This window comes from Anomaloglossus baeobatrachus, chromosome 1 (genome assembly GCF_048569485.1).
Source record: "Anomaloglossus baeobatrachus isolate aAnoBae1 chromosome 1, aAnoBae1.hap1, whole genome shotgun sequence".
NCBI classification, from domain to species: domain Eukaryota; kingdom Metazoa; phylum Chordata; class Amphibia; order Anura; family Aromobatidae; genus Anomaloglossus; species Anomaloglossus baeobatrachus.
This window is the reverse complement of record NC_134353.1, coordinates 354,595,981-354,621,020: the sequence shown is the minus strand read 5'-3', so window position 1 is coordinate 354,621,020 and position 25,040 is coordinate 354,595,981. Positions and strand designations below refer to the sequence as shown.

The following is a 25,040-nucleotide window of genomic DNA, read 5'->3' as shown; positions in this document are numbered from 1 at the left end:
GTGTGTCTCCCAGGTGGCTTGTGGCAAACATTAAGTGACACTTTTTATGGATAGCTTTGAGAAATGGCTTTCCTCTTGCCACTCTTCCATAAAGGCCAGATTTGTGCAGTGTACGACTGATTGTTGTTATATGGACAGACTCTCCCACCTCAGCTGTAGATCTCTGCAGTTCATTCAGAGTGATCATGGGCCTCTTGGCTGCATCCTCTGATCAGTCTTCTCCTTGTTTGAGATGAAAGTTTGGATGGACAGCCAGGTCTTGGTAGATTTGAAGTGCTATGATACTCCTTCCATTTCAATATGATCGCTTGCACAGTGCTCCTTGGGATGTGTAAAGTTTTGGAAATCTTTTTCTAACCAAATCCTGTTTTAAACTTCTCCACAACAGTATCACAGACCTGCCTGTTGTGTTCCTTGATGTTCATGATGCTCTCTGTACTTTAAACAGGACACAGACTATTACAGACCAGGTGCATTTATACGGAGGCTTGATTACACACAGGGGGCTTATATTTATCATCATCAGTCATTTAGGACAACATTGGATCATTCAGAGATCCTCAATGAACTTCTGGAGTGAGTTTGCTGCACTGAAAGTAAAGGGGACGAATAATATTGCACGCCCCAATTTTCAGTTATTTTATTTTTTTTAAAAAAAGTTTAAAATAGGCAATAAATAAGGTTCATCTTCACAATTGTGTCCCACTTGTTGTTGATTCTGCACCATAACATTAACATTTTTATCTTTATGTTTGAAGCCTGAAATGTGGGAAAAGCTTGAAATATTCAAGGGGGGCAAATACTTTTGCAATGCACTGTGTATATACATACATACATATAAAGAATTTTTGCTATATAATCCAAGGACAGCATAATATAGGGGCTTAGACCTTGATTCCAGCAATGCATGGCAAAAATCTGCTGACAAATTCCCTTTAAAACTCTAAAGTCATAGTTGCAACAGCATTTATGTCTGACACACAAGACAAGTTTAATAACTGTAAATGTCCAAAATTTTGCATTTTAAATGTGTTTTTGAGTTGTTTTGATCTCAGTGGGGGAACACTGCAGGAAAGACACTGAAAAAATGCACCACAGGTCAGAAAATACAAGAAAAAACAATGCATTGAAAAACGCTATGTTTTTCCATATGTAAAAGTGCAGGGGAAAAAAACATATGAACAAGCACTGAAGTTTACAGAATTCTTTAAAGATTTGAAGTGAGTCTTAGGCGGGCTTTGCACGTTGCGACATCGCAAGCCGATGCTGCGATGTCGCAGGCGATAGTCCCCGCCCCTGTCGCAGGTACGATATCTTGTGATAGCTGGCGTAGCGATAATTATCGCTACGCCAGCTTCACATGCACTCACCTGCCCTGCGACCATCGCTCTGGCCGGCGAACCGCCTCCTTCCTAAGGGGGCGGGTCGTGCGGCGTCACAGCGATGTCACACGGCAGGCGGCCAATGGCGGCGGAGGGGCGAGATGAGCAGGATGTAAACATCCCGCCCACCTCCTTCCTTCCGTGTAGCCGGCGACGGCAGGTAAGGAGATGTTCCTCGTTCCTGCGGCTTCACACACAGCGATGTGTGCTGCCGCAGGAAGGAGGAACTACATCGTACCTGTCGCGGCTCCGGCATTATGGAAATGTCGGAGCCTGCACCGATGATACGAGAACGACGCTTTTGCGCTCGTTCATCGTATCATCTAGGATTTACACACTACGACATCGCAAGTGACGCCGGATGTGCGTCACTTTCGATTTGACCCCACCGACATCGCACCTGCGTTGTCGTAGTGTGCAAAGCCGCCCTTCGATGAGGATAAGACAAATACATAGTTGAAATAAATGTAGATTTTTGGTACTCACTGTAAGATAATTTTCTCATAGTCTTCATTGGGGACACAGAACCATGGGATGGCCTGCTGCGACCTGGAGGCTGACACTAGTATTACATTGAATTAAAAATTGGCTCCTCCCCAGCAGACTATACAGTGCCTACAAGTAGTATTCAACCCCCTGCAGATTTAGCAGGTTTGATAAGATGCAAATAAGTTAGAGCCTGCAAACTTCAAACAAGAGCAGGATTTATTAACAGATGCATAAATCTTACAAACCAACAAGTTATGTTGCTCAGTTAAATTTTAATAAATTTTCAACATAAAAGTGTGGGTCAATTGTTATTCAACCCCTAGGTTTAATATTTTGTGGAATAACCCTTGTTTGCAATTACAGCTAATAATCGTCTTTTAGAAGACCTGATCAGGCCGGCACAGGTCTCTGGAGTTATCTTGGCCCACTCCTCCATGCAGATCTTCTCCAAGTTATCTAGGTTCTTTGGGTGTCTCATGTGGACTTTAATCTTGAGCTCCTTCCACAAGTTTTCAATTGGGTTAAGGTCAGGAGACTGACTAGGCCACTGCAACACCTTGATTTTTTCTCTCTTGAACCAGGCCTTGGTTTTCTTGGCTGTGTGCTTTGGGTCGTTGTCTTGTTGGAAGATGAAATGACGACCCATCTTAAGGTCCTTGATGGAGGAGCGGAGGTTCTTGGCCAAAATCTCCAGGTAGGCCGTGCTATCCATCTTCCCATGGATGTGGACCAGATGGCCAGGCCCCTTGGCTGAGAAACAGCCCCACAGCATGATGCTGCCACCACCATGCTTGACTGTAGGGATGGTATTCTTGGGGTCGTATGCAGTGCCATCCAGTCTCCAAATGTCACGTGTGTGGTTGGCACCAAAGATCTCGATCTTGGTCTCATCAGACCAGAGAACCTTGAACCAGTCTGTCTCAGAGTCCTCCAAGTGATCATGAGCAAACTGTAGACGAGCCTTGACATGACGCTTTGAAAGTAAAGGTACCTTACGGGCTCGTCTGGAACGGACACCATTGCGGTGGAGTACGTTACTTATGGTATTGACTGAAACCAATGTCCCCACTGCCATGAGATCTTCCCGGAGCTCTTTCCTTGTTGTCCTTGGGTTAGCCTTGACTCTTCGGACAAGCCTGGCCTCAGCACGGGTGGAAACTTTCAAAGGCTGTCCAGGCCGTGGAAGGCTAACAGTAGTTCCATAAGCCAGCCTTCCACTTCCGGATGATGCTCCCAACAGTAGAGACAGGTAGGCCCAACTCCTTGGAAAGGGTTTTGTACCCCTTGCCAGCCTTGTGACCCTCCACGATCTTGTCTCTGATGGCCTTGGAATGCTCCTTTGTCTTTCCCATGTTGACCAAGTATGAGTGCTGTTCACAAGTTTGGGGAGGGTCTTAATTAGTCAGAAAAGGCTGGAAAAAGAGATAATTAATCCAAACATGTGAAGCTCATTGTTCTTTGTGCCTGAAATACTTCTTAATACTTTAGGGGAACCAAACAGAATTCTGGTGGTTTGAGGGGTTGAATAATAAATGACCCTCTGAATAAACTTTTCACAATTTAAAAAAAAAAATAAAAAAAGAAATAACATTCTTTTTTGCTGCAGTGCATTTCACACTTCCAGGCTGGTCTACAGTCCAAATGTCACAATGCCAAGTTAATTCCGAATGTGTAAACCTACTAAATCTGCAGGGGGTTGAATACTACTTGTAGGCACTGTACATCGCCTGCTAGCATCAGACCTCCCCAGTTTAGTGAGAAAGCTGTAGGAGAAACCAACAGAATTAAAGCTTGAAATAAAATAATCTTCTAACACCCTGAGAGAAAACCAAAGTAAATGATTGCCTGACCGGGCAACCAAGGTTGGTAGCTGTGTGCCCAATGAAAATTACAAGGAACAGATTTTATGGTGAATACCAAAAATTTACATTTCTCATTCGTCCTACTGGGGGGACACAGAACCATGAGACGTCCCAAAGCTGTCCCTGGGGTGGAAATGAAAAACAAATAAACTGTTACTATAAACGTTTCCTACGTCTGTTCAAGCTGACGTCTAGGTAATGGTCGACTTTCTCCTAAGACTTTCGTCTGCCAAAACAAAGGTGCGGACACTGTAAAGCTTAGAAATGTATGTACCTATAATCCAATAGTAGTTCTACATAGTTTTAGAACTGATGCTTGATGAAGTACGGCCCAGAAGGCTCTCACAGCCCAAGCAGAGTGTTCCTCATTTGTGAATGGGGGAGCACTGGCACTTGCCCTTAATTGATCACTAATAGCTAAACTAATCAATGAACAAAGGTCACTGCTAGAAGCGATCAGACCTCTTCAGAGCATACCAGGTTGACCAACAAGACATCCAAACAGAGCTGTGAGAGACAGACAGGGCTTCATAGGTCTAGCTATGTCAGACTATGTGATAACCTCTCAGGGAGAAGAAAGGCAAACTCAAATTGGAGAGATCTCTCTGGCGCAAAAAATGGGGAGGACCAAAGGGTGGCAGGACCCTATAGAAGTCTCCCAGATTCTGGAGAATGGTACAGTGACCACGAGTTTTCACTGTCTGAAAGGGCAATCCTGACCTCTGGACTATACGATAAATTCTGCTCAACTAGAATAGCCAGGGTAGGAACCTAGGTCTTGGGAGTCTACTATAGTTCAACTAGACACACAAAAAATTTAAAAGGAAGGATATTACCATAAGAGCGCTGTCTATAGGATCCCACCTGTCAAAAATGTGCTAAATGAAATGGCAAAAAAAGTTACCTTTAGGCTATGTACGCACAGTGCGTTTTTCGCAGGGTTTTTGATTTTTCGGGTACGTTTTTTGGGCTCAAAGCTGCATGACTTTGCTTCCCCAGCAAAGTCTATAAGTTTTCATTTTTGCTGTCCACACACAACTTTTTTTTTTAAGCTGCGTTTTTAAGCTTAAAAAAAAATGGACATGTCAATTCTTTCCTGCGTTTTTCTGCATTTCCCCCCATGCAATGCATTGGAAAAACACAGAAAAATGCAGCTAAAAACGCACCAAAACGTGGTATAAACGCATGCGTTTTTACCAGTGCAGTTTTTGCGTGTTTTTGCCGTTTTTGTGCATTTTTAGCTGCCAAAAACGCAGCGTCAAAAAAACGCTGTGTGCGCACATAGCCTTAAGGCTCTAGTTCCCTAATCTTAGTCAGACAAACCCAATCTGAAAGGCCAAGAGCCTTACAAACTTCAGACCTGACAGTCCTGCCGGTAAACTACATGATCAAAAAATCGTCTCGAAGGACCTACAGTAAGCTCTTAGACCCAATCATCAGTTGCCCCCAATTGACATTAAAAAATACTGAGGAGGAATCCAAAGAAGGAAGGAAGACGGTATTTCACAGTGGGGTTCTGTAGTTTTTAATGTGCAATCATATGAAAGTTACATAGGTGGGGAGGCAGGAGTGCAGGTGCGCCGGACGATGACCATTTCGCACTGAGGCTAAGTGCTTCCACGGGTCCAAGAGGAGGCCTAATCCTAGTACAGGTATAGTGTGCAAGGGAAGAGCCAATTTTTAATTATGTAATACTAGCTTCAGACTCCAGGTGGCAGCAGAATTTCCCATGGTTCTTTGTCCCCAGTGAGATAAATAAGAAAGTATGTTTGGTACATCATGCTGCAACTTTCATATCAAACACTGTCAAACAGTATGGACTATTTAGAAGGTCAGATTTTTTCCCCCACAAGGAACGCCAATCAACTACATAAAAGACATAGGCTGAAACTTTAATGTTCAGCACAAACAATTAGAAATGACATTATTCTAATGAAAATGCTTAGGACACACTATGGATACGAGCCTTGCAGAACAGTTGCCTGCTGCTAATTAAAGGGATTGTCCAGTGAAAACATTGTGCACTCATCCTGAAAGTATAATTAGACATGATGTGACCAGCCTTGCTCACCCCGCGATGTAACCATGAACAGAGCCTGAATTCCCCTTTTAATTTCACAATGTTGCCCCCACACAACTGGCCCTATTCCTGCAAGTAGAACATTTTTTTTCCTTAGTCTCTGCTCATGACCTCCACTTTTCAACGCAAAAGGGGCCCTGTCATCTGAATCTCGTAATTATGCATGCAGAAGTAATGGTCCTTTTACATGGGGAGATAACCTGCCCGTAATGAGCCCCCACTGATTAGAGGTCTGGTGAAAACAAGTTATCGCCTCTACAGAGGACATTGACTGGTGGGTGTCTGACCAACAGAGAACTTTGTTGCCGTCAGAATGGATAGCAGTGCGCATATCCGATTGTCGCACCATTCCTTCTCTATTGAGCTGCTTAGAAAAAGCCGGCAACAGTGGGAATGAATGGCACGGCTTTCGGGCATGTGCACTGCCAATCCATTGAGTGAGAATAAAAGTCCCAGCGATCAGACCCCCACTGATCAATTAATTATCACCGATTCTGAGACAACCCCTTTAAAGACTATTTTCTCTTAGCAGTGATCTGGTGCTGGTGGGGGCATTTGCACATAATTGCCACTTCCCTTGTGTCTTTATTGTCGGCAATGGGTCTCTACTAGGGATGATCGAATACTTCGATTATTCGGCTTCGAATATTTTCCCAATACCTCGCCGCTATTCGACTATTTGATGCGCAATGTAAGTCTATGGGAAGCCCGAATAGTTTTGAATAGTTGTTATTCGGGTTTCCCATAGACTTACATTGAGCATCGAGTATTCGCGAATAGTCGAATAGCGGCGAGGTATTCGGAAAATATTCATGAAGCCGAATAATCGAAGCATTCGATCATCCCTAGTCTCTACTTTGTAGACTGTGAGCCTTCGCGGGCAGGGACCTCTCTCCTCCTGTACCTGTCTGTGCCCTGTATTGTTTATGATTATTGTTCTTGTCCCTATTATGTATACCCCTTTCACATGTAAAGCAGCATGGAATTAATGGCGCTATAATAATAAATAATAATAATAATATATGAGTGGATGTGCTGCCGATGAATGTAGGCTGGCATAAAGGATGAGACCAGCCCACAGTTAGGTGTTTACTAGTACGTCGGCTGACTGCCGGCCATGTTTCCAGCCAGCATTTTTATGGACGTTAATGTCTCATTCATCATAATTGTCTTTTTTTTTGTTTCAGCTTTCTTGCCCTAATCCCCTCTTTACTAATAAAACAGTCTGTTCTATGACCTACATAGCCGGTTGGTTTGCTGGTGTCCTGTCACCTCTCTTGTAATCCGGATTTTTGTTTTTTCAGGGTATATGCTTGAACCTGATCAGGAGCGAAGACCTGACATCTATCAGGTTTCCCATTTTGCCTTCAGATTAGCCAAGAGAGAATGTCCAGTACCCAATGTCTATGTGAGTTTTCTACATGATTTACCGAACAGTCGGCTAGAAATGTATGCTTTCTCGAAACATATCTGTGGAGGACCAAGGGAAGTTCTCATTCTCACACATCTCTTATTTTGGACGCTTGCTATATTTGTACATGTAGGCTAAGGTCACTCCATTTTCCTTAGTTCAAAAGGAATTTAACTCTGCGTCTCCCTGGTAAGAAACCACTTGCAATCGTATTGCATTATTACATTTGACCATCATAAGACACATTTCCGCATTTCTTGGGATTAAAGAGGAACTGTCAGCAAGTCAGAAGATACCAGTTTGTGCTCTTATTTTTTTTGTTTCCCCAAGTAACTTCTTTTTTTTTTCTTTAAAATCTTGGTTCCTCAGATATGAACTGTTTTATGTAGTGCTACTTTTTATGGTCTTTGCCAAGGGGGCATTTCGGGATTCTCTGAGGGCGTGACTAGGCTGCTATGCATTGTTATGTATAACCATATAAAATATGACCTTTAATATTAATATAAGGTAAAAAACAACACCAAAAGAAATATCCTCTTATATAGTGTAGGGTAAATAATCAAAAGGACATGTAATCCATGATAGGTAATATACCAAAAAAAGGGGACACGGCAGGGAAAAAGCTAACCCTAATAGGTTCTAAAGCCTGTCCTTACCTAGCAATGGAGGGTATAACGTCCTAGGGTTGTGGCGCACCCATTCACTGACTGGAAACCCTAATAGTCCTTAGTACACCCTATACCAGTCATGGCGAACCTTTTACAGGCCGAGTGCCCAAACTGTAGCCCTAAACCCAATTTTTTTTTCCGAAGTGCCAACCAATCCTGTTATATAAAGAATTGATTTTAATCTTACCTTTGCCGTCTTCTCTTCAGCAGGGGGCATCACGCTCACGCATGCTTACCACACATTGGAGCTGAGCCCTTGCCCTTTCCAGACACAGCAGTTGGATTGATCTTTCTGGGAAAAAAATTGCAGCATATTAGACAGAGATTTTAGCCTGGAATGCAATCAGATTTCACCCTGTAATCCACATCTACATTTCAAAGTCTGAACATCTTGAAATCCCATAAAGACATACGAGTGGCTCCCCTCCCCATCATTGTGTAGTTCTGTCCCCGTTCCTCGGCCACTTCCTGGTAAACATGTCCCCCATCCTGATATATATTTCCTACATTCTGGTATATTTGTCCCCATCACGGCCCCATCCTGGTAATTGTCCTCCATCCTGGTAAATGTTACCCATTCTGGCATGTTCCCCCATGCTGATAAATGTACCCCATCCTGACATATTGCCCATCCTTGTAAATGTTCCCCCATCCCGGCATGTACCCCATTCCTGGTAAATCTTCCCAATCCTGGTTAATTCACCCCATCCAGGTAAATGTAACCCTTCCTGGTAAATGTACCCTATCATGGCATGTTTCCTCCATCCTGGCATGCATGTTTCCTCCATCCTGGCATGCATGTTTCCTCCATCCTGGCATGCATGTTTCCTCCATCCTGGCATGTATGTTTCCTCCATCCTGGCATGCATGTTTTCTCCATCCTGGCATGCATGTTTCCTCCATCCTGGCATGCATGTTTCCCCATCCTAGCATGCATGTTTCCCCATCCTGACATGCATGTTTCCCCATCCTGGCATGCATGTTTCCCCATCCTGGCATGCATGTTTCCCCATCTTGGCATGCATGTTTCCCCATCCTGCCATGCATGTTTCCCCATCCTGGCATGCATGTTTCCTGCATCCTGGCATGCATGTTTCCTCCATCCTGGCATGCATGTTTCCTCCATCCTGGCATGCATGTTTCCTCCATCCTGGCATGCATGTTTCCTCCATCCTGGCATGCATGTTTCCTCCATCCTGGCATGCATGTTTCCCCCATCCTGGCATGCATGTTTCCCCCATCCTGGCATGCATGTTTCCCCCATCCTGGCATGCATGTTTCCTCCATCCTGGCATGCATGTTTCCCCATCCTGCCATGCATGTTTCCTCCATCCTGGCATGCATGTTTCCTCCATCCTGGCATGCATGTTTCCTCCATCCTGGCATGCATGTTTCCCGATCCTGGCATGTATTTTTCCCCATCCTGGCATGCATGTTTCCTCCATCCTGGCATGCATGTTTCCTCCATCCTGCCATGCATGTTTCCCCATCCTGCCATGCATGTTTCCTCCATCCTAACACGCATGTTTTCCTCCATCCTGGCATGCATGTTCCCCCCTCCCACCCCACGCTGCCATGTGCGTTCCCCCACCCCATGCTGCCATGTGCGTTCCCCCACCCCATGCTGCCATGTGCGTTCCCCCACCCCACGCTGCCATGTGCGTTCCCCCACCCCACGCTGCCATGTGCGTTCCCCCACCCCACGCTGCCATGTGCGTTCCCCCACCCCACGCTGCCATGTGCGTTCCCCCACCCCCACCCCACGCTGCCATGTGCGTTCCCCCTCTCCCACCCCACGCTGCCATGTGCGTTCCCCCTCTCCCACCCCACGCTGCCATGTGCGTTCCCACTCTCCCACCCCACGCTGCCATGTGCGTTCCCACTCTCCCACCCCACGCTGCCATGTGCGTTCCCACTCTCCCACCCCACGCTGCCATGTGCGTTCCCCCTCTCCCACCCCACGCTGGCATGTGCGTTCCCCCTCTCCCACCCCACGCTGCCATGTGCGTTCCCACTCTCCCACCCCACGCTGCCATGTGCGTTCCCCCTCTCCCACCCCACGCTGCCATGTGCGTTCCCCCACCCCCACCCCACGCTGCCATGTGCGTTCCCCCTCTCCCACCCCACGCTGCCATGTGCGTTCCCCCTCTACCACCCCACGCTGCCATGTGCGTTCCCACTCTCCCATCCCACGCTGCCATGTGCGTTCCCCCTCTCCCACCCCACGCTGCCATGTGCGTTCCCCCTCTCCCACCCCACGCTGCCATGTGCGTTCCCACTCTCCCACCCCACGCTGCCATGTGCGTTCACACTCTCCCACCCCACGCTGCCATGTGCGTTCCCCCTCTCCCATCCCACGCTGGCATGTGCGTTCCCCCTCTCCCACCCCACGCTGCCATGTGCATTCCCACTCTCAAACCCCACGCTGCCATGTGCGTTCCCCCACCCCATGCCGCACACGAGTTATAAAAAAAAAAAAAAAAAAAAAAAAAAAGCAACACACAACTTACCTTCCTGCACCCGCTCCACCGCTGCACGCTGCTCAGTTCCCACGCGGCCAGCAGACGGCTCTGGCGCCACTCTCTGACGCTCCTCCGTCTCCTAGGCAACACACCTACAGCCTGGGGGAGGAGGAGTGTCAGAGCGGAGGAGAAATGTCTCCTCCTCTCCAACACAGATTTGATCTGCCGGCGCGACTGCACTAGCTGACCAAAGCTGCAGGACACGGGCGACAGCACGCGTGCCAACAGAATGGGCCATCACTGCCCTATACTATACTAACAGTACACCCCAAAGCAAAAGTGAGAAAATATTAAAACCTGATAGGTAAATTACACCATAGATAATCATTTGTGATTCATCTGGTTAGAAGATCCATCAGTCAGGGTTCTCAGTGGAAAAAAAGTCATCCCGGGACGACCATACCCTCCATTGCTAGGTAGGGTTAGGCTTTAGGGTCCATTAGGGTCAGCTTTTTCCCTGCCCTGTGTCCCCTTTTTTGGTATATTACCTATCATGTATTACATGTCCCTTTGATTATTTACCCTACACTATAAGGCTACATTCACATGACCGTTCCGTTTTTGCGGGCCGCAAAAAACAGTCCGTTTTTTTTCACAGATGCATCCATGTGGCATCCGTGTGACATCCGTTCCGTATATGGTCCGTGTGTCATCCGTGTGCCTTCCGTTTTTTTGCGGACCGCAAAAAACGGAAGCAGCAAGAAAGATAAATAGATGAGTAGATATAGAGATGATAGATAGATATAGAGACAGAGAGAGGGATGAATTAATGAATAGAGGGATAGATAGATAGATAGATAGATAGATGAGAAAGACATATATAATGCCCTACCCCCCTACATATTCTAAGCTGGCACCTTTTAGTGACTTTCATGTGGCACCAATGGGTGCTTAGCCTTGTAATTAGCCAAAAAAAACCAAATAATTAAATAAAAAAAATGACGTGGGGTCCCCCCTATCTTTTGTAGCCAGCTAGGGTAAAGCAGACGGCTGCAGCCTGCAGACCACAGCTGGCAGCTTCACCTTGGCTGGTAATCCAAAACAGAGGGCACCCCACGCTGTTATTTTAAATTAAATAAATAATTTAAAACAAAAAACACAGGGTCCCCCCCCAAATTGGATCACCAGCCAAGGTAAAGCAGACAGCTGGGGTCTGGTATTCTCAGACTAGGGAGGTCCAATGTTATTGGACACTCCCCAGCCTAAAAATAGCAGGCTACAGCCGCCCCAGAAGTGGCACATCCATTAGATATGCCAATCCTGGCGCTTTGCCCCAACTCATCCCATTGCCCTGGTGCGGTGGCAAACGGGGTAATATATGGGGTTGATGCCTGATGTGCAATGTCACCTGGCATCAAGCCCAGAGCTTTGTGATGTCACGGCGTCTATCAGATACCTGACATCACAAACCCAGTCAATAAGAAAAAAAAAATAGACAACAAAAAAAGTTGTATTTGAAAAAACACTCCCCAAAACATTCCCTCTTTCACCAATTTATTGAAAAGAACAATCAAATTCGGGTCCAGCGTAATCCAAGAAGGGGATCCCACGACGATCCATATCATAGTCACTGTCCCAGTCAATGAAGAACAGAATGTTCACCATTGGCTGGGAAAGTAGTGCTGTGAACTGAGCTAACATCAATAGGTCAACCCAGGTCACTGCAGGGGATGAAGAGCGCTGCTGTCAGGAGGTTAGATGAGATCCTTACCTGCTGTGACGATCTCCTGCTCTCCTGACATCAGCACTGTCACTGCCTTCCATTGTCCGCCGCGTTCTCAGCGAAGAATCGCGGGAGCCCGTGACGTCACCGCTAGTGACAGTCTCGGGCCGCCCGCGAGGCTTGATGTGAGAATGCGGCGGGCATAGAAGGCAGTGACAGCACTGACGTCAGGAGTGCAGGAGATCGTCACAGCAGGTAATGATCTCATCTAACCTCCTGACAGCAGTGCTCGTCATCCCCGTGGCTGCCCGCACTGCAGTGTGAGCAGACACTAACACACTGCTGTGCGAGCAGCCGTGGGGCTGGAGCGGGACACAGACTACACGGGCACCCGATGGAGGTCACACGGAAGTGCTTCCATTCGGCTTCCAGGGATTTTGCGGGCCCATTGACTAGTATTGAGTCACAGTCCGTTATTTCGGAACAGAATAGGACATGTTCCATAATAACGGAACGGACATACGGCATCCGATGTGTTTTTTTTGTAGGATTGGATGCATACGGAAGTTCTTCCATGTGCCATCCGATCCTACACAGAACACATTGAAAAGATGGTCCTTTCTGTAGGTCCGCAAAAAAACAGGAGCTGACTAGGACAAACGGAACGGCCATGTGAATGAGCCCTAAGAGGATATTGCTTTTGGTGTTGGTTTTACCTTATATTAATATTAAAGGTTATATTTTATATGGGGTTTGTTCTTTTTGGTTATACATAATTAGTACCCCTTGTGTATTTGCTGCGGCTTTGGTCTTTTTTGCTCTGCATTATTACCCTGTGATCAATGGAAAAGACCATAAACATTAGCACTAAGGGACAATAACTAAGGGCCGTATGGTGGATTTAAAACAGATAAATGATAATTGGTATACTTACGGGAGCAGCAAAGTAGATCCAAAACTGGTCAATTTTGACCTACTGACAGGTCCTCTTAAAAATGACTGGGGGACACCAAATAATAAGAAAAACAATATCTGTCTGGAAGACCATCTGCATATCCAGATCAGATATTCTGTATCAGAAATAAATGAGTTGTGACTTCCCCTCCCTCGAATGAGCCTTTATTGACTGTCCGAATTAGCAGCCCTTCCGGTACCTGAGCAATAGTTTGGCTGTAGATGCGCAGGATAAAAGATTCTAGATGGTCCCACTTGCCCACCCACACATGCCTGTACCTAGATTTAGACAGTTTATTGCCTTCATTCATTATATGCCCCATAATTAAAATTTTAAATTAAAAACTATTATAAAACACCATAGATTACCACTTTTTTTATAATTGCTTTACAGAATTCCTCAATCCCTCAAGCTCTTCCAGAACCACTGACTGCAAGCGAGGCTGCCTCTAAAAAGACTCAGATCAAAACTAGGTATGTTCCTGTTTGGTAGCATGTATTATTATTATTATTTATTATTATAGCGCCATTTATTCCATGGCGCTTTATATAATATAATAGGGCAGCGTCTTTACTTGATGCCTGCTATACTTGTAGGATTTTATGTGAAGCCACTTCCCAATGTCATGTCTTCTACTATTTAAATAGATAAGTAAATATTGAGAGCATGTTAATAGATCTGAACAACCTCATACAGCTTAGTGCAGTTCTCCATGTCTCGAGATAACAGTAGTAAAAATGGACCAACAGCACCACCTAGTGGTAGGAAATAAGTATGCATTTCATCTCAGAAGAAAAGTTGCTTGATTCCATCACATGGATGTTGCTTTCAGGACATATGTACATGACAATGCTTGTACAAGAGAATACCTCCATAATACGGGATAGTAACAAAAGCAGAAATAGGAGTCTTTAAATTTGCTAAAAAGCAAGAAAATTACCCAAACAAGCAAATATTTTTAAATATTTATTAAAGTGATGCACTTAGGGTATAAATAGTTACAGAATAATAAATATGGAAGGGGAAGGAGAAGTGCTGAAGGGGAAAGAACCCCACATGTCCCAGAAGGATGTAGAGAAAAGAGTTTTTAACTCCAAAAGAGGGTGACCTCAATTAAATATAAGCATACTGCCCAGGGCAGTAGAGCTGCATCAATAATAGTCATAGACTTATCGAGAGTCATAATGTACTTCCATGTACACAAACAATAGAAGGCAGCGCTACTTACCAATGCCAGGTCACCGTCCGATACCGGGTTAACACGTGGGGACCGGTGTCCCAACACGTGTTTCGCATTAGTGTGCTTCGTCGAGGTACGGATAAAAAGTGTGCACAGGTACTGACCTTATAAAGCCCAAGGGAACCTCCGAATCGCCCATTCTGTTGCACGTCACCAGGAGTTCCGCGTCAGAGTCCAGTCTGACTGACACACTACTAACCCATTCTGCAGCCGCAGTACACAGTGCAACCCTGAGACCACAAAAGACAAACAATGCTGATTTCTTAATGAAACCGGATTACAAAAGTGATTTTTACCCCAAAACACATGTATATAACTAAAGAAAGAATATGTCCCCAAATTGGTGAAACAACCCCTCTAAAGGTGGCTTTACACACTGCAACATCGCAAACGACATCGCTGTAACGTCACCGGTTTTGTGACGTTATAGCGACCTCCCCAGCGACATTGCAGTGTGTGACACGCATCAATGACCTGGCCCCTGCTGTGAAGTTGTGATCGCTACAAATCGTTCAGGACCATTCTTTGGTCCTTTGTTTCCCGCTGTGCAGCAAAGTTTTAGTGTGTAAAAGGACTTTACAGCGACTTCGTTAGCGACTTCCCTTTCAAAAAGCTGCTTTACAACGTCCCCAATGACTAGCTAGGTCGTTCTGCAGGTCCGGATCGCTGTTGCGTCGTTGGCCAGGTTTGCCTGTTTGACAGCTCACCAGAAACATTGTAGCGATCCCGGCCAGGTTGGGATCGCTGGTGGGATCGCTAGAAAGTTTCAGTGTGTAAAGGGGCCTTAAGATTAGAAAACAAAGTAGGTATTGTACGTATGTGTTGACATTTTAGTGGGGCAATAGCATCTGAGCACAAACTACTTTGTTTTCTAATCTTAGAGGGGTTGTTTCACCATTTTGGGGATATATTCTTTCTTTAGTTATACAAGTCAAATATATCTTTGTACCGTGTTAGCCAGTAGAGATAAAAAAATTGTTTAAAAGAACTGAGAGTCCTCAGTGGTTGATACCTTTTAATGGCTAACTGAAAAGATAGCCATTAAAAGGTATCAACCACTGAGGACTCTCAGTTCTTTTAAACAATTTCTTTAGTTATATACATGTGTTTTGGGGTAAAAATCACTTTTGTAATCAGGTTTCATTAAGAAATCAGCATTGTTTGTCTTTTCTGGTCTCAGGGTTGCACTGTGTACTGCGGCTGCAGAATGGGTTAGTAGTGTGTCAGTCAGACTGCTATCTGTCTTTTGTGGTCTCAGGGTTGCACTGTGTACTGCGGCTGCAGAATGGGTTAGTAGTGTGTCAGTCAGACTGCTATCTGTCTTTTGTGGTCTCAGGGTTGCACTGTGTACTGCGACGGCAGAATGGGTTAGTAGTGTGTCAGTCAGACTGCTATCTGTCTTTTGTGGTCTCAGGGTTGCACTGTGTACTGCGGCTGCAGAATGGGTAAGTAGTGTGTCAGTCAGACTGCTATCTGTCTTTTGTGGTCTCAGGGTTGCACTGTGTACTGCGGCTGCAGAATGGGTTAGTAGTGTGTCAGTCAGACTGCTATCTGTCTTTTGTGGTCTCAGGGTTGCACTGTGTACTGTGGCTGCAGAATGGGTTAGTAGTGTGTCAGTCAGACTGCTATCTGTCTTTTGTGGTCTCAGGGTTGCACTGTGTAATGCGGCTGCAGAATGGGTTAGTAGTGTGTCAGTCAGACTGCTATCTGTCTTTTGTGGTCTCAGGGTTGCACTGTGTACTGCGACGGCAGAATGGGTTAGTAGTGTGTCAGTCAGACTGCTATCTGTCTTTTGTGGTCTCAGGGTTGCACTGTGTAATGCGGCTGAAGAATGGGTTAGTAGTGTGTCAGTCAATCTGCTATCACAGCCAGATGGGTAGTTTCTAGCTGTCTTTTCTGAGCTCTTCTCAGCTGATTTATGACCACATCAAAGTCGAATGTGCCTAAAATAAAGAACCTGTAGGAGACAATTGATGTAAAAGTTCTGCAACAATTATATTTAGCCTGAAATGTTTGTATTTATTAAAAATAAATAAATGAATAAAATTGTCCCTGAAAGTAGACAACCCCTTTAAAGATTAAATAACCTTTCTTACTGTCCATTGATCAATTGGTGGGGGAGGGGGGTCTCAGGACCTGGACCCCCCCAAAATTTGCAGTCAATTAAGGTTCCCGTTAATTAAGAAAAACAGAACGTTTGATTACTCTTCAATGTTTTATGTAGCTTGTCATCAGAGTATTTGTATTCCATAGATGAATGAATAATTGGCATTTGAGTCACTAAAACATTATTTATGATTTCATGACATAGAATAACTGATTCACTCGGACCCACGGAAACATCCATTGCTCCAAGACAGAGACCCAAGGCATTTTCCAGCACAGCTCAGTCAAAGATGCTTAATATCCAGAATGCTGCAACCCCTGTGAAGATGACCGTGCAGAGCGCCCCAACTCAGCAGATTCACAGCGGTATGAGGACTACTTCTATATACAGACCCTGAGAAAATGATAATCATAGCATGGACCTTTATATCAGTGCTATGATAGATATATATTTGTGTTTTATGTATGTATGTATACTTTGTGTGTGTGTGTGTGTGTATGTGCGTGTGTGTGTGTATGTGTGTGTGTACATACAGTGGGGATAATAAGTATTTGATACATTGCCAATTTTTGCAGGTTTTCCCACCTACAAAGAAGGGAGAGGTGTGTAATTTTTATCATATGTACACTTCAACTGTGAAAGACAGAATAAAAAAAAAATCCAGAAAATCACATTGTATGATTTTTGAATAATACATTTGCATTTTATTGCATGAAATACAGTAAGTATTTGATACGATAGAAAAACAGAACTTAATATTTGGTACGGAAACTTTTGTTAGCAATTATAGAGGGCAGACGTTTCCTGTAGTTCATGACCAGGTTTACACACAGCGCAGCGGGGATTCTGGCCCATTCCTCCATATAGATCTTCTCCAGATCTTTCTGGTTTCGGGGCTGTCACTGAACAATATTGAGTTTCAGTTCCCTCCAAAGTTTATATTGGGCTCAGGTCTGAAGACTGGCTAGACTACTCCTGGACCTTGAAATGCTTCTTACAGAGCCACTCCTTAGTTGACCTGGCTGTGTGTGTCAGATCATTGTTATACAGGAAGACCAAGCCATGATCCATCTTCAATGCTCTTACTGAGAGAAGGGGGTTGTTGGCCAAAATCTCACAATACATGATGCCATTTATCCTCCCTTCAATACAGTGGAATCATCCTGTCTCCTTTGCAGTATGATTTTTCCAACCCCATGCTTCACGGTTGGGACCATGTTCTTGAGGTTGTACTAATCCATCTTCCTCCAATCGTGGCGAAAGTTGATACCTAAAAGTTCTATTTTAGTCTCATGTGACCACATGCCTTCTCTGGCGCATTCAGATGGTCATTGGCAAACTTCAATTGAGCCTGGAAAAGTGCTCGCGTGAGCAGGGGTACCTTGCATGCCTTGCGGGATTTTAATCAATTCCAAGGTTGTGTGTTACTAACTGTAATCTTTGAGACTGTGGGCCCAGCTCTCTTCAGATAAATGACTGTGTCCTGCTGTGTAGTTCTGGGCTGGTTCCTTACCTTTCTCAGAATCATCCTTACCCCATGAGGCAAAATATTGCATGGAACCCCAGACCGTGTAAGATTGACAGTCATCTTGTGTTTTTTCCATTTTCTAATGATTATGCAAACAATTGTTGCCTTCTCACCAAGCTGCTTGCCTATTGTCCTTTGATTGTTTGACTGTTTGGATAGGTGTCTTTTATACAGGTAAGGGATTCAAACAGGTGCAATTAATACAGGTAATGAGTGCAGAGGAGGAGAAAAATAACAGGTCTGTGAGAGCAGAATTCTTGCTGGTTGTAGGTGATGAAATACTTATTTCATGCAATAAAATGAAAATTAACCATTTAAAAATCATACAATGTAATTTTCTGGATTTTTGGGTGATTCTATCTTTCACAGTTGAAGTTTACTTACGATAAAAATTACAGACCTCTCCAGTCTTTGTAGGGGGGAAAACTTGCAAAATCATCAGTGTATAATACTTATATTCCTCACTGTGTGTGTGTGTGTGTGTGTGTGTGTGTGTGTGTGTGTGTGTGTGTGTGTAAAATATATATACACACACTACAGTTCAAATGTTTGGGGTCACCCAGACAATGTTGTCTTTTCCATATAAAATCATACTTATATTTATCAAATGAGTTGCATAATGAATTGGAAATATAGTCCAGACATTGACGAGGTTAGAAATAATGATTTTTACTTGAAATAATAATTTTCTCCTTCAAACTTTGCTTTCATCACAGAATGCTTCTTTGCAGCAATTACAGCTTTGCAGAGCTTTGGCATTCTAGCTGTTATTTGCTGAGGTAATCTGGAGATATTTTCCCCCATGCTTCCAGAAGCCCCTCCCACAAGTTGGATTGGCTTGATGGGCACATTTTGCGTACCATACGGTCAAGCTGCTCCCACAACAGCTCAATAGGGTTGAGATCTGGTGACTGGGCTGGCCACTCCATTACAGATAGAATACCAGCTGCCGGCTTCTTCCCTAAATAGTTCATGCATAATTTGGGGGTGTTCTTTGGGTCATTATCTTGATGTTGGATGAAATTGGCTCCAATCAAGCGCTGTCCACAGGGTATGGCATGGCGTTGCAAAATGGAGTGATAGCCTTCCTTATTCAAAATCCCTTTTACCTTGTACAAATCTCCCACTTTACTAGCACCAAAGCAACTCCAGACCATCACATTAACTCCATCATGCTTGACAGATGGTGTCAGGCACTCTTCCAGCATCTTTTCAGTTGTTCTGTGTCTCACAAATGTTCTGTATGATCCAAACACCTCAAACTTCGAATCGTCTGTCCATAACGCTTTTTTTCCAATCTTCCTCTGTCCAATGTCTGTTTTCTTTTGCCCATATTAATTTTTTCCTTTTATTAGCCAGTCTCCGATATGGCTTTTTCTTTGCAACTGTGCCCTGAAGGCCAGAATCCCGGAGTTGCCTCTTCAATGTAGACGTTGACACTGGCATTTTGCGGGTACTATTTAAAGAAGCTGCCGGAGGAGGACCTGTGAGGCGTCGATTTCTCAAACTAGAGACTCTAATGTACTTGTCTTGTTGCTCAGCTGTGCAGCGGGGCCTCCCACCTCTTTCTACTCTAGTTAGAGCCTGTTTGTGCTCTCCTCTGAAGGGAGTAGTACACACTGTTGTAGGAAATCTTCAGTTTCTTGGCAATTTCTCGCATAGAATATCCTTCATTTCTAAGAACAAGAATAGACTGTCGAGTTTCACATGAAGTTCTCTTTTTCTAGCCATTTTGAGAGTGGAAGCAACAAATGTAATGCTCCAAATTCTCAACTAGCTCAAAGGAAGGTCCGGGTTTATAGCTTCTCTAATCAGCAAAGCTGGTTTCAGTTGTGCTAACATACTTGCACAAGGGTTTTCAAGGGATTTCTAAACATCCATTAGCCTTCTAACACAGTTATTAAACACAATGTAACATTAGAACATTGGAGTGAAGGTTGTTGGAAATGGGCCTCTATGCACCTATATGGATATTGCTTTCAAAACCAGGTAGAACAGTCATTTACCACATTAACAATGTATAGAGTGTATTTCTGTTTAATTTAATGTTAGCTTCATTGGAAAAAATGTGCTTTTCTTTAAAAAATAAGAAAATATCTAAGTGACCCTAAACTTTTGAACTGTAGTGTAGCTGCGGGGGGGGGGGGGGGGGGCGGCCGGCACAGAGGAGGTGCAGGCCAGTGATGAGGAGGGGAGGGCCAGCGCTGAGGAGGGGAGGGAGGGATTTAATTCCCTCTCTCCTCCTCCGTTATATATATACATATACATATATACAAATATATATGTATGTATGTGTAGTGTGTGTGTGTGTTGTGTGTCGTCTGCATGTGTGTATATATGGTATATATGTATGTGTATATACAGTGCAGACCAAAAGTTTGGACACACCTTCTCATCTCTAGAACAACTGGTTAGGAGGAGACTTTGTGCAGCGGGCCTTCATGGTAAAATTGCTGCTAGGAAACCACTGCTAAGGACAGGCAACAAGCAGAAGAGACTTGTTTGGGCTAAAGAACACAAGGAATGGACATTAGACCAGTGGAAATCTGTGCTTTGGTCTGATGAGTCCAAATTTGAGATCTTTGGATCCAACCACCGTGTCTTTGTAGAAAAAGTGAATGGATGGACTCTGCATGGCTGGTTCCCACCGTGAAGCATGGAGGAGGAGGTGTGATGGTGTGGGGGTGCTTTGCTGGTGAATGAAAAGGTGTATCCAAACTTTTGGTCTGCACTGTATATGGGTATAATATATCTATACATATATATGTGTGTGTGTGTGTGTGTGTGTGTGTGTGTGTGTGTATATATATATATATATATATATATATATATATATATACACAGTTAGGTCCAGAAATATTTGGACAGTGACACAATTTTCGCGAGTTGGGCTCTGCATGCCACCACATTGGATTTGAAATGAAATCTCTACAACAGAATTCAAGTGCAGATTGTAGACGTTTAATTTGAAGGTTTGAACAAAAATATCTGATAGAAATTGTAGGAATTGTACACATTTCTTTACAAACACTCCACATTTTAGGAGGTCAATAGTAATTGGACAAATAAACCAAACCCAAACAAAATATTTTTATTTTCAATATTTTGTTGCGAATCCTTTGGAGGTAAAAATAGCAAATACCCAGGGGATCCACAATATCGAACTGCAGTAAATAGCTGAATCCAGGCAGACAAAGATATAAAACCTAAAATATAACTTTTATTGGTATATAGCTAAAAGTGAATCTCAATTCACTCAAGGTGAGTAAAAACAGACAAACAATAACAAAAAAATATAGTCATGTTGCCATAGGGCTACATATACCAAATCAGATGCACACTGATGGCAGCACTCGTATTTCACCAGTTATTTGTGAGTACTACTCAAATGAGGCTGCCTAGGTATAGTATGACTATAGATGGACACACACTACCTTATGCCCTTGGGGGCTGCAACCATCATAAATTACAGATAGTGTGTCCAAACATCAAAAGCATACGGGTATCAGGGTTAAATCCCCTAAGGGAACGATCTTACCCGATCTTGCAGACGTAGGCGTGGAGCGACCAATGTCAGGACAGCACGGCTCATAGATAGGGGCTGTCCACCAGCTCATCAAAATCCCATACTTCTATTGCCGAGTGTTCCAAATTCTACAAAACACATTACTCCCGACGCGTTCATACGGGGAATCATCAGGGGAGTATAATGCCAGTAATGTGGTATGGCCCATATGTATCATACGGCCATATCTATATGCCCAATATCGCTGTAGGCCAAAGGAGGAGAAAAAAAACACATAGTAAGCCCAAAGATCACAAGGATCACATAGAGAAGCCATATCACACTGCCCCTAACCATGAGATACTCACCGCACACGTGCGTGCGTCAGGAACGAATCCTTTTCAAAAAGTGCCCGCGCTCCATAGTATGGAGCCGGCCCCTTAAATATACCGGCGCATGCGCAGAAGCGCCAAGCCGGCCAGTGACGCGCGCTCCCAGAAGGCACCCGGACCGGAAGCACGCGTCATCGGCCGCCGCGTCGCAATGAAGCGGGGCGGAAGTTAACCAAGTGCACGTCACAACCTGGCGAATCACGCCTGCTGCTCCACCAATCAGAACCCAGAGCGTGTTGCTATCGCAACATAAACAAGCTCCGGTTCGCCTAGCCCGGCGTCATCATAAGAAATCCATGCTGGCTAATACCGCTCAGCCATGGTGGGTAAAAAAACGCCTATATCGGCAAGTCTATAATGTACCCAGTGAGGCATAGACCCATCCACATGAGGCTTATATTATTTTCGGACAAACATCAGCTGTCAATCATGATATCCAATACAGGAAATCATGCAGCTGAGCTACAATAGGGAACAAAATGCCGGGGCCGCAGAACGAATACAAAGAGAAAAATTCAAAGAGAAAAATTCAAAAAACAGGGGGGGGGGGGGGGGGGAGGGGGAATCCACATATAGGGAACAATCAATTAGGGAATAGTAATAGATCATAGAATGGTCCTTAAGCAGACTCAGGAACCAACGCTGGAAAATCAGGTGAGGACAGGCCAGATGGAACTTGGCAGACCTATATAGAAAAATAGGCCATCGCATACAGGGCATACAGACGGGGGGAGGGGGGGGGGGGGAGGGGGAACTAAAGTGCACACTAAGATCTTACCCTTGACACAATCTACCCCTACCTAACATGTGGGGGTCGGCACCCTAAGTACACCCACGCCTCTGGTGCCCCCACTCGGGCGTCGTCTTTCCCTTCTATACTTACCCTGCTTGCTGAGGTGCTCCTACAGGAAGGGCGTGAAGGACAGGGACTCATTCAAGCCTATAGGTGCCATGGTGTTGAGAGTGTAAATCCAATAACATTCTTCTGAAGTATTAGCTTGTCCCAGTTTCCCCCTCTAACCGGGGGCGAATAAGATCAATTCCCATGATTTTAAAGCTCCCCAAATCACCACCATGGAAATTATTAATGTGTCTGGCGACTGGCGTATCAATCTTCCTAAGGATGTCATTCTTATGTTCGCCCACACGTCTCCGTAGCTCCCTGATGGTTTTGCCAATATATAGTTTTCCGCAAGTGCATTCTATCCTGTATAATAACCCCCTTAGATTTACAAGTAATAAGGGATCTGATGGACAAGGTTTTCCCATTCGTATGATTAATGAAAAGTCTTCCCCTCCTCAACATATCTACAATTGACACAGTCATGACATTTGAAACATCCATAGGTTGCATTTCCTGTTCTTTCTGGCCCATCCTCATTGAAATGGCTATGAACAAGCCTATCCCCCAAGGATTTAGCCTTTCTATATGTGATGGATGGATATGTGAGGAGATGCTTCTCTATGAGAGGATCCATCTGCAAGACATGCCAGTACTTCGAGAGGGTTTTCCTGAAGTCTCCCGCCCCATTATTGTATGTTGTAATAAACCTGAGGATATCAGCCGATTCCTCCTTCTTACAGTTGGGGTTCAATAATGTAGTACGGTCAATATTACACACAGAATTGTATGCCTTATGGATTACCCCCTCAGGGTAACCTCTATCCCTCAGGCGTCCCATCAGGTCAGAGGCCTGTTGTTTAAAGCCTGCCTCCTCTGAGCAGTTACGCCTCATCCTGATGAACTGCCCCTTCGGGATTCCTCTCTTCAAGGGGTGAGGGTGGGCACTCTCCCACTTTAGCAAAGAATTGGAGGATGTAGCCTTCCTAAAGGTGGAGGTCACAAGTCGGCCATCCGGTCCTTTTTCCACCATTACATCAAGGAAAGCCAGTTTATCCCTGCCAATTTCACTCGTAAAGCTCAAACCTAAGTTATTGTCATTCAAACTGGCCATAAAACGGTGAAAGTCACACTCCTGGCCCTTCCAGATCATGAAGACGTCGTCTATGTATCTCAACCATATGACGACGTCCTCAGTATCCAGAAGGCCACCAAACACCACTGTGTCCTCCCACCAGCCCAGGAGGAGGTTAGCGTACGATGGGGCACAGCAACTCCCCATCGCAGTCCCCCTGAGCTGGTGAAAGAACCTCCCGCCAAATGTAAATACATTCCTGGTGAGGCAAAATTCCAGTGCCTTGATGACAAAATCGTTGTGGTGGCAGAACTGGCTTCCTCTTGATTCCAGATGGTACTGTGTGGCCCTTATCCCCGCTGAATGTGGAATAGACGAGTATAACGACTCAACATCAATACTGCATAGAAGCATGCCTTCTTCCAAATAGATGTCCTCTATACGACGCAAGAAATCTGTCGTGTCCCTCAGATAAGAATTAAGGGACAATACGAAGGGACGCAGAATCTTGTCAATATACACACTCAGTCTCTCTGTTAGACCACCTATGCCTGAGACAATAGGGCGACCTCTTACAGGGTTTAAACCCTTGTGTACTTTAGGCAAGATGTAAAAAGTCGCCACTATTGGAAAAATCGGTAAAAGATACTCAAATTCATTCTTGTCAATGATATTGGACTCCAAGGCCTCCCCTAGTAGCGTCTTAAGTTCTTCCTTATACCTCGGAAGAGGGTTTGAGTCCAGCCTGGCATAACATGATTTATCATTTAAGATATTTAAACAGATCTGCTTGTAGTCATTAGAGTCCAGTACCACCACATTCCCCCCTTTGTCAGAGGGTTTTATGGTGATACTGGAATCCTTCTCTAGATTTCTAAGACTGAGCATCTCAGTTTTAGTGAGATTATACTGACTTCTCCGTCCCCACATGCTGTTCCTTACGTCGTCCGTCACCAAGTTGACAAAAATATCAATCGCATCAACCTCTGTCATGACCGGAGGCATCTTAACACTCTTATTCTTTAAAGTTGTAAACGGGCCCTCACCCAAGTCATTTGGGTTAGTGTCCCCAAGATGGAAGAGTAATTTGACATCTTCCAGGAGTTCCCCTGGAATCCCCAACTCGGACGATGTTTTTTCCGTCTGTTTTTCAAAAAATTTTTTCCATTTGAGACGTCTTGCAAAGAGGTGCAAATCCTTAATTGCCTCAAATTCATTAAAATCGGTTGTCGGCACAAAAGACAAACCTTTGTTTAGAATGGATAACTCCATTTCAGAAAGGGATCTTGAAGACAAGTTGATCACCTGAGGAGCCCCGCC

At 44.6% G+C, this 25,040-nt stretch overlaps 1 protein-coding gene across 1 annotated transcript in view; it reads left to right on the top strand.

The window, feature by feature from the left end:
• The window catches only part of BMP2K (BMP2 inducible kinase), a 276,469-nt gene that overhangs the window by 182,255 nt on the left and 69,174 nt on the right, over positions 1-25,040 (top strand). Inside the window, 3 exon segments of the mRNA XM_075352427.1 lie at positions 7,118-7,221; positions 13,426-13,505; positions 16,584-16,744. Coding sequence (XP_075208542.1) covers positions 7,118-7,221; positions 13,426-13,505; positions 16,584-16,744 — 345 coding nt within the window.